The following is an 11,496-nucleotide window of genomic DNA, read 5'->3' as shown; positions in this document are numbered from 1 at the left end:
TGTAGGCCTGTGGCAAAAAATTATAGCTTGGTTAGAAAAAACAATTCCGTTGAACAAGCTTTTTTGGAAGTTTAAAACTCCTGGAACACAAATCCATAGAGTTCCAAGCAAAATGTTTGTAATAACTCGATTTAGGGTCTGGTGAAAATCGTCACAATTGTCAAGTATTAATTATATAGTTATACTAATAATTCTAAAGTTGGCATAAAATTAAATATTGGCGAAAACCACCGATGTTTGCATAGAATAGTCAAGGTAGCTGAGATGTAAATAAGGTTAGGGGACGTGATTGTTGGCGAGATTGTGGGTTAGGGTTAGGTCCAGGGTTAGGGTTAGGTCCAGGGTTAGGGTTGTAATTAGTGCTAGTCCTGTTTACATCTCGTGACCTTGAAGGTAGCCTTATGAAATAGATCTAACCCTGCCAATCCCAGGGCGGCCAAATCAGAGTTATCTCCCATAATACTTCAGCGGGATTTTCCAGCATATTTTCACCATGTCCTTGGCAGAGGAGAGAGAGAGAAATGGAGTTTAAAGTCCACTCGACACAAACTAGGTCATTTCGGGACTAACATATGGTTTAATTAATTTTTGGTAATAATTTTCTTGGGCGTAGTGGACTTTAGCAGTGGGAGGACCCGGGGAAAACCCACGAGGTTGGACAGGCGACCCTACTCCTTGTCACGTACAACCGGGTATTCGAAACCACGCCAGTTAACTCAATGACAGGCCTTATGATACAGTGGCGGAGGACCGGGGTCCTAGCAAGAAACAATCTCTAGTCGTGTGGATGAGACGGACACTCCACGCTCCTTGTAGTAGTACACGTTAGCGTGTAAGTAAAAGGGGACCATGACAGGTGGAATTGGACGCAAAGATGTCTTCATTTTTCCAGTTGGTAAACAAAAGTAATACCCGCCAGTGGATTTTTTTTTTAAATTTGATATTTCATTATTTTTTTGCATTAAAAAAATAAAACATTTTTAATTTTCAATATAATTTTATTTTAAATCCAAATCATTTTTGTGATTTTGAAGTATTGGTATGAAATAGTAATGTAGGTCACCATACATCACCATCATCGCTTTCACTACATATACAAACACCACATGGAAATGAAATTAAATGAAATGGGGTTTAACGTCCTACTGTTTTGCTCCTAAACTGGGCTAATGAAGACGGGCATACGCCATACAGTGTGCTATGAGGGTAATTTTGCCCGGGCAGCGGCGCTACGGCCTACTCTTATATCGAATTCCAACTGTCAAGGGATTTTTTACATGCACGCCAATTTGTACACGGGACCTCGGTTTTTCGTCTCATCCGAAGGACTAGACAGCTGTCCTTGTCAGGCCCTCCGTCCTGCATCACTGACAAATGCAGGGATAGAACACCCGACCTCCAGGCTAGCGAGCCAGCGTCTTACCCACTTAGCCACGTGATCGCCCACATCACATGGACTACACTGGCAATTGTAATGTAGAGAAAAAAAAAATCAAATATAGTTTACTGTCTTACTGTTCAGTATAAACCGGGATAATGAAGATATACATACGCCATTCCATATGCTATAAAGGGAATTTGGCCAAAACAGCGACGCTATGGTCTATTCTTTTATGTGCACGCCAGTTTGATATACCATCCGAATAACTAGACGTTGCCCAGGGTAACATAACCATCAAACCTCGTGATTTGTGAATCAGCGTCTTACTCACCCAGCCCTACTTCCTGCATCACTGACAAGGGGAAACCATGCCGGACTAGGACCAAACCCTCTACCTCCCGGTAAGGGAGCCAGTTCAGCCCCTTACTGAGTCACCGCAACTCCCTTGCACTGATGCCATTTGCATGCAAAGCAGGAATAGTACCTGTACAATGCCCCCATCTTTTAACGCATGACATATGCCCATCTTCATTATACAGGCTAGTGTAGAACAGTAAGACATTAAACTCCATTTGATTTCTTTCCCCTTCATTACAATTGTCGCCCCCATTACAGTATTATTTAGTTTTGGTCATATATCTATTTTAGTGAGAAAACTAAATATTTATAGTTGCTATGTTTCACTTTAAATATTTGTTAGAAGTTTAGCCGCAAATCCTATTAGAAAAAAGTTTTATAGATATTATAAGTAAATATAGTTTTTAGGGAGAATTTATAAAGGTCCTTGTTTTTTTATTAAATCCTATTCAGTTTATCGAATAAATTGTTTAAACTAAATACTGTTATCAATAATTATTGATATAGTCCACCAAGGGAGATAACTCCTTGTACCGTAAATTTCCAAAATTCCGTATGTTCCCTTTTCTGTTATGTTTTCTACATTTTGGTTTAAATAAAAATTAAACATGCATTATGTAAGAGCTAAATCTGTCTATTGCAGGTCTTTCTCTGGGCCTGGATTGTTATCTCAATTATTAATTAGACATTAATTAACTTATCCAGATCATAATCGTTAGCCTGTGATATCTAGTGGATTTGAATGTTTTGTGATGGATGGTTTAACCAAGAAATTGTTTATTATCGTACCATGGTTAGTAATGACGATCAAGGCTAATCTAAAATTGCATCGCTAATATCTCGGTTCAGGGTGAAGCAATATAACTAAACTTTTCAGTATATTCTGAGCTGGATTCATTATCTATTTTTTAACTATTATAGCGAGGACTGTCAACTCTTTATCTAATCTTACCTAATGCCCCTTTAGCGAATGTCGTAGATGAAGGTATGGCGTGTTTTGCAAATATTTAATTTATGTCAACTTCACAATTGTTAGCATAAATATAGCATTTACTAAATAATTATAAAGATTTCACCACGCCCTAAACCGAGTTATTGTAAACATTTTGCTTGGAACTCTCAGGATTTGTGTTCCTGGTGTTATAAACTTTCCCAAAATGTATAGTTTGTTTAGCATCGAGGACCCTGTAGCGGAACTTTACGTTAGAAATGTTGACTACAGGCCTATTGGTATATTTATTCCTCATACCCTAGGGCCGGTCATTACTGATTTATTTTGGTGCATGGTCATTCCTCATGGACGATGCCACGTCGACTTTTAAACATTTTGTCTGTAAAATTATCTAATGGTCGCAATTATTAACAGATTTTTTCATGACCAAATTCAGCATGACCAATCATTTTAATAACAGCGGCGTACCTATTTATATTTGTCTATGTCCATGTCCAACCCCCAGGGGCAGAGCCAACCCCAATTTTTGTGTTTATCGTCTACAGGCCGCAATTCTAAATTTAAACTCCAAGTTTGCGATCCTAAGAGGTTTATTAGCTAGGATCTATGTTTTCAGGGACCATGGAGTGAGAGGATGTATGCTTTCAGGGCCCGTAGAGTGAGAAGGGGTGGGGGACACCTGGAGTGACCCGGAGGTATGCCGAGTATTGTTCTTTTTTTTAAAAAAAAAAACTGTTATCAACTGATATAAAACATACAAAGTTATTTTATTGTGAAGTAGAAGTAAACCCGAGACTTTTCTCAATGTGGGGTACCTAGTGGCGTGGGGTAGGATTAGGATCAGATTCTGTCAGTTCACATTTTTAAAAAAAAAATGGTGAATTAAAAACTGTAAGCCACCTGCCCGGGTCGTCGGTCCGTAATCGTTTCGTTTGGGGCTCTCGTCAGTGTCAGTGTATACAGGCCTCTGCGTGTGTTCGGCACCTTATAAGATCGCAGATCGGCCGTAGAGACTTTTGGTCCTTCACATACAAATTTCTCACCCGGTATGTTGCGGCTGGTCTGCGAGCTACCAATCCCAAAGCCCCGTGCGTGTCAAAACACGTACGTCGGGTGTTGAGCCATTTGCACTATTATGGGGGCCTGTTTGACCCTAAGAGTTTTCACGTTCGTATAAAAAATGATATTTTTATGTACCATGTACTGTACGAGTGGGGTTTCCCTCAAAGTTGATTTACGATAAGATTGTGTCTGTTCGTTTACTACTCAATATTCAGATTAGTTGAAAGTTGTTTGTTTAATCCGAACCTGATCTGCATATAAAATGTAAACCTGATATTCCAAGCTGGTTTTATAATCTAACCACGTGACCACATTACTGACCCTACAGGAAAATACCCTTAAAGCAGCTAGACCTTCTACTCAGTATTATCCATAATATTAGAAATTACAACAGAAATAAAAAAATGGATCCATTTCAATCAATCTGGTTAAAACACAGATCCTATTTCGTTTCGTTTTTTGTAGTTTAAAATTTCGTTTTTCTTGTCTTTACTACACTAGGATCTGGAAGAGTTGTTATATTACAGGCTGTCTGGTTGAAATGGGGATTATTTAATGAAACGGTCTGTTACGTGCGATGCATGGAGCTGTGGGTAAACAACTAGAAACGTCAACGCTGATTGATTAATCAATGTCTGACGTCATAGAATCAAAAGACACTCGTACGACCCCTGACACGACTTTCAGTACAACTGGTCAGATCTTCATGTAGTGTAGGCCATCGAAAGTATAAAAATACGAAACGAAATGTAGATCTGTACTTTAATTAGATTGCATTTAAAACAATATTGACGCTGTTATCTGACCATGAAAAGCGGCATGCACTGGATGTGGACGTGGCCTGCCTCTGTTTTTGTACGCCGTACAATCGGCATGTTGGCCCTACAAATTGAAAACAAGTATGGCGATTATTTAAGGCGTTATATTTTTTTATTTAATTATTTCTGTAGTTTGGTAATTGGAGTTCAGCTTTAAATACTATAGCGATAATATTTGAATCTTCGACATGGATTGTTTGAAAGTTAGAAATTCAGCGAATCAATTGTTAATCAGTAAATTACCGAGTTTTCTCTATAAGAAAGTTACATCACTCTATCATTCTCCTGTTTATTTTTATTAGGGTTCTCAGCCAACCATTTGCTTGAGCTGTTTTGAAAAAAACTATTTGTAAATGTTGATTTATAGCATATCCCGATGTTTCTAGCTTATGGGAACTTTTAGTGCGCCTAATTTCGGGGCTACATTATGGAAAGAGTCCCCAAACCACACGTGTTAACATTAACGTTTTAGAGACTGGCCATCCTTGAATTTAATCCCATCTAGATTGTTTGAACGTCACTGCACTTGGCGATTTGTCTTGAAGTGGTGCTGGACAGAGGGCCTGGAACGGGGCAGCATATATATAGCCCCCAATAGCCCATTTCGTTTCATTTTACTAAGAACTTAGGCTACTTTGGGCAGATTTTGTGATTAAATAAAAGATACAGAACTGTAACCCTCGAAATTACCAATTAATCTGGCCTCAACATCTAATGCACATAGCTAATGATATAGTTATCTAATACGCATTGACATCTTACTGCATAATTCTAATGGTTACTACATTCAATATTCAACGGATTGTTAAAGAACAGAAATGTCAGAAAAAAAATATCACGTTGGGGGTGAAGAGACCTCGTCCCTGAAAATTAGGAAAACTGGACTGCCGCAAATGCATTTCCTTTTATTCCACGCCTGGAGTACAGGAGAACTTATCGATGTCGTTTTGCAACCTAATTCCGGATTTTTGAAGCGGGGGAACATGAATGAAAAGATAAACAAATTCTCATTTCGAGTCAACTGAGTATCTAGAGTAGTTTCAATACAAATACGTGGTACTCAATTAAAATAAAAGTAAAAGTAGAGTCTTATTAGATTTCGGGTACTTTTTTTTTTTACAAATTATCATTTTATTTTTCGCATTGCCCGTCTGCCGAAAAAGCCACACTGCCCGAGAGTTCACCCTCCACCCACCCCGTACCTCCCTGGCACGTACGCTTATGGGGTCTGTTATTAACAATATATATGCCATATTCTTTCGCATCTAGTTTAAAAGTGCCTTTAATACCGTTTGATTATTTTTCAATACCTAACGTCCTACTGTTATGCTCCTAAACTGGGCTTATGAAGACGGACATGTGTACACGGGACCTCGGTTTTTCGTCCCATCCGAACGACTGGACTTCCTGGGCCAATACAGGGATCGAACACCCGACCTCCAGGCTAGCAAGCCAACGTCTTACCCACTTAGCCACGTGATCCATCCAATACCCAATATAATCTTTAGAAACTATTAAATCCATTCCGTGTATTTCCATTTCCAAAAATGAGTTTAGGTAATGCAAATAATATTTGTAAATCATTGTATTTGTACAAAAAAACATTAAAATAAGACAAATACAATATTATGGATAACAATCACTAGGTGTAACTTTAATACTGCAATGTTTCAACAAGTATTGACTAGCATATTTAACATAATAATATAACTATAAAAAAAAAAGAACACCAACTGAACTAGTCACAGATTAAAATGTGTGTGTGTGTGAGAGAGAGAGAGAGAGAGAGAGAGAGAGAGAGACATAGAAATGGGGTTTAACGTCCACTCGACACAAACTAGGTCATTTCGGGACTAACATATGGTTTAATTTTGTTTCAATAATTCGCTTTAGCAGTGGGAGGAAACCGGAGGACCCGGAGAAAACCCACGAGGCTGGACAGGCGACCCTACTCCTTGTCACGTACAACCGGGGATTTGAAACCACGCCAGTTGACTCAATGACAGGTCTTATGATACAGCACTCACGTACTAACCATTCGGCCATCCAACCCCCCAGATTAAAATGTAACAATTTTAATACACCCATTATCATAAGAAAATGCATGCAATTAAAGGGCATATAACCCCAATGTTTGATGAGATAAATCAAGGAATGTAGTTTTTCGCTTTTGTCAAGTAAACCACATGTCGAAGTTTGTCCTTCATTTTTATGTGAGTCAGTAACGCTGGTTTTGTCGCCTAATGTTATGAATTGGGGATGAGGTGGTCTATATGTCTAATTTTGTATTTTTTGCACCGTTATGAATCATGGTTTTGAATTTTGAAACTAAACGTAGGCTGTTTCACATCCACAACAACCGATACCGTGAACCGTACATTTTTACCCCAGTGCTTTGTTTTAACATGATGATGTTTGTAATCGGAATCAAGCGTTTTGTTATATTGTAAACAAATAACCTTATTATCGATACGCTTGTAGATGTTTCTCTGAATCAAGTATGCGCGCCACCATCGTTACACAAGATGAAGATAACTAATGAAGTCCGATCGTTTAATCTGATTAAAACACAGATCCTATTTCGTTTCGTTTTCTATAGTTCAAAATTTCGTTTTACTACTACACCAGGATCTGGAAGAGTTATTATATAATAGGCGTTCTTATTGATTTGAGGAATAAGCCAATGAAACGGTCTGTTACGACGAGCTTTAGACGTGTTTTGCACGGAACTGTCGGTAATCCACTAGTAACATCAATGCTGATTTCTTAATCAAATGTCTGACGTCATATGACCTCTGACGTGACCTATCGCTACAACCGGTCAGATCTTCATGTAGTGTAGGCCACATAAAAAACGAAACGAAATATAGATCTGTATTATAACCAGATTGTACGATCGATGAAATCGGAAATCGATAGCAGCTAAAATCGACGTTGACTATAAAAGCGCAACTGAAAAAAACATGACTTAAACAAAAGGAAGAATCAAGAACCTCTGAATCAAATCTAAAAACACACTTATAGCAAAGTGGAACCAGAAAGCGGTGTTCGAAAAATGAACACAATTCTATGTAAAATTCTTGTTTGGATCTAAGAAATTTTTCTAAAACCTACTCGGGCCCGGATACTCGTTTAATATCTAACTCTGATCTCACAACTTCTATTTTTCATTGCAAATCTTATTGAACATATTCAAAGCTACTTTGATACGATTTATAGTTTATTTATTACCTCTCGTGTATTTAAATTATATTGTATATTTTGCTTAAAGTAGCTAAAGTCTCTAGCTCAATATCATCCAAAATCTTCGACAGTGAACACGAATTATTTGTCGATGTAAATCAACGTTGATGTTGTGATCTTACCGGGAAAAAGATGGTCTTGTGATATCCAATATTTAAGACAAAATAAACATTTTATCATTCGGCGTCATTTGTAACAAGGGACTGGAAGAACGAAGCTAGACATATTCCACAAGTCACGTCAAACGGTGAGGTCATATTCTTATCTGGAGAGAATGCGCAATAAATATTATCCTATCAGTGTAGACTGGAATAACCAGACGCTAGAGATTGCCATTCGATTGAGACTTCTGGCGTATTTCGCCGAACATAACTGATAAGAAATTATTGTAAAAACAGAAACGATTGAATGTAAATCAGTTTATATACATTCATAATACAATAATTATATGCGTTGCGACCCATTTGTGTCAATTTCTAGATGCTAAATATTAGCGACTTAACTCTTTAAAATTGTAATGATAATAACAATTTGACTGATCCTTTTGATGTTTGTCAATAAAATATATGTTTAAACCAACCAGACGGCTGTAACAGAGTGATTTATACCTGAAGTTGACGTTTAAACTCTCGACAACTTCTGTGAAGACACGTTCTTAATAAACATCTAGTTTATTCAAGACGTTCTTTAACAAGCTACACATGATCCGCGTGTAACACTAGACTGAATTTCAAAGAGAATGTATTAGTGGTCAGTTCATTATACCTTGACCTGACAATGACTTTCAAAGAAATATACAAACACCATAATTGATAATGAACAATACCATATATGATTATCACTCTTGTCCACCTCAGCTAATTGTTAGAGGCTTTATAAGCAACGTTTACTGACAGCAAGTCAGACTTGGAATAGAGCTCCTCTCGATTTGTGTCTATTTCATGTTTACAATAAAGTTCTTATATACATTATGATATTCTGTTATCTGTAAGACATAGTGTTACACGGCCCCGGCTGGCGGCCGAGAAAGTTGTCCGTCGTTAGGATTTCCTGACAAAAAAACAGCGTTTTATCGTCTAACCAAATCTTTGGTAGTTTAAATGAGTAAGTCGTAGTGCCGCTGCCCGAACAGAATACCCCTCGTGGTACATAGCATGAGGTATGCCCGTCTTAATTAGTCCCGAACACAATACCCCTCGTGGTACATAGCATGAGGTATGCCCCTCTTAATTAGTCCCGACCTAGTAGAAAAGCTGGACGTGAAACCCAACTTTGTCAAATTGCGAATCATTAAAAATCTCTCCAATAACTAAACAATGCGTTAGAATGAACCTAGAATTTTCCAGAAAGCGTGATCTAGAAGGTTTCACAGAAAATGGAGTCTAACGTCTTAATATTTCTGTGTTGACGGGGTTATTGGAGGCGAACGTGCACCTCACTGGGTTAATATTCTTATTTCCATCTTTTACATGTATTTACACTTGATCTCCATTGTTGGTCCCGTCCGAACGACTAGACGCTTTTATATACAGGCCCGTAGCTAGCGGGGGGGGGGGGGGGGCAAGGGGGTGTGGCAGCCCAACCAATGTCACTCGACTTATGGGGCGCTGATAAATATATGCCCCCTTGCCATCCCCCGCTAGCTACGGGCCTGACATAAGATGAATTCAATGTGAAAATTCTCGAACAACTTTCTCAGCAAACATTCGGCATCTCGTCGTCAGTGAAACAACGTCATATTTACTGATCCACCGTGGCTTCCAAAGTCTCCCAAAGACAATATTATTGGTTACTACCGGATGACCAGGCACTGCACGGGTTGAAAGTAAAACAACCCAGAAACTGGACGCGATAGTCCAACGCCACCTGACCTCTGGTACTCCGTGGTCCGAGCTACGCCCTATATACCAAATTTCAGCCCCGGGACAGCCTTAGTGTAGCCGCCAATCCTGATCAGACACACAGACAGACCAACTAACAAACGACAGTCACACATATTGGTATAAATAGACATGGAAGCAGATGGGTTAATCAAATGGCAACAGTATTTAATATTACCTGACTGATGCCATATCCAGAAATTACAGCTACCACTGCTGAAGCTAACAGAACCAGACTCCACATCATAACGGTCACCTAAAGTTATTTAACCAATATATCACGGATCTTGGATTGTTCAACTACGGTTATTTAACCAATATGTCACGACTCCTGGGTTGTTCAACTATAATTATTAACTAATATGTCACAAGACCTCGGTTATTTAACCAATAAATAACGGGTCTTTGTGTTTTAGGGGGTTTATATAGAGACATACAGTTCAAGGCTACCGTATTTGGAAATGGCATATTCTTTTACAAATAAAACCCCCTAATAATCTGGACACCGATACTAGATCAATATTCAACGGATTGGTCAAACAACTCCTCAAGTATAAAATTACTGGTGAAGACAAATCGTGTCAAATATTCAAGAACCGTGCCAAATTATGTGACAGTGTAGACCTAGAATTCGGGAACTAAAGTTACTGGTTAGGGGAAAACTAAGAATGGATTAAAATTTTGTTTTGTTTCTGATTTCAAAACCTCATTTCCTATTCTGCATACGGAGAACATTCTACCGTATAAGAGCAAAGTCCCTAACTTAATATTTCCCATAATATTCGAAATTAAAAACACGAATTAGAATTCGATATTGATCAATTTCAATCAATATTGTTGTTATCTTGCCGTGAAGAGGTAGGATCCTAATATACAATATTTAAAGGACAATATTGGTGCCAGTTATTACCACATATGTGATAGAACTGGTTAAACACGTTCCAAATATTATTTTATCACAGAGATCTTTGATACGATAGATGCGTAATCAATGCTTCAACAATCGGAAGTGACGAACGCAAAAGGAAAACACCAGTTATCCCACTATATAACTGAATGAAGCTAAAAATGGAGGAGGGAGACTTAGCTTCGAACAACCAGTAAGGTGGTTGAAATTATTGCACACGTCTTGTCAAACCTTCAAAGGCTAATATCTTCGCTCGCAATTACTCTGTAATTTGAATGAAATTTTCAAATTATTCATTTTACATTATCTATTTTCGAACTATTATAGCCAGCTCTTTATTTAAAGCTTACATAATGTATCTTTAAATGGAAGCAGAAAAAATACTACTCAAAATTCTGGAAGAATACATTGCATATTCGAATCACTTGTCGACCTAAGAATTAAAATATCGGTCAACCAGCTTAGTTTCTCTTCTCATTCCGGGGCCTGTTTCACCAAATTTTAACTAAGATAAAATCCAAATTTTAGTTATTTGATCGGATAATAAAAGATTTATTTTAGTTAAAATTTCGTGAAACAGGCCCCTGATCTATTAAAGTAAAATATACCCCCGCCCCGCCCCGCCCCGCTCCAACTAACAAACGCAGCACCGTGGAGGGTTGTCTTCAAGTAATCTAGGTCAAGGACCATGACGACGCATAAAAGTGACGGGCCACGCTCGATAAGATTGTTGAAATAGAATACAAAAGCCTTCATTCATAGATTGCATTTAGGATTTTTATATCAGGGACACTAACATAACATCGATGGCTGAGTCAAAACAATCGAGGAAATCTGGCCTTCGTGGCTTTAATAATAATGATTGGGTGGGGTGGGGCAGTAACAAAACCAAGAAA

At 38.2% G+C, this 11,496-nt stretch overlaps 1 protein-coding gene across 1 annotated transcript in view; it reads right to left on the bottom strand.

Annotated features, from left to right (window-relative positions):
• Window positions 1-10,017, bottom strand: part of LOC126823515 (beta-1,3-glucan-binding protein) — a 33,185-nt gene extending 23,168 nt beyond the window's left edge. The window contains exon 1 of the mRNA XM_050552412.2: window positions 9,872-10,017. Within this exon, the coding sequence (XP_050408369.1) occupies window positions 9,872-9,940 (69 nt within the window). The 5' untranslated portion in view covers window positions 9,941-10,017. The remainder of the gene's footprint in view (window positions 1-9,871) is intronic.
• Window positions 10,018-11,496: the final 1,479 nt, after the last annotated feature.

Source organism: Patella vulgata, chromosome 6, assembly GCF_932274485.2.
Source record: "Patella vulgata chromosome 6, xgPatVulg1.2, whole genome shotgun sequence".
Taxonomy (NCBI): domain Eukaryota; kingdom Metazoa; phylum Mollusca; class Gastropoda; family Patellidae; genus Patella; species Patella vulgata.
This window is presented reverse-complemented; position numbering and strand designations above follow the sequence as displayed.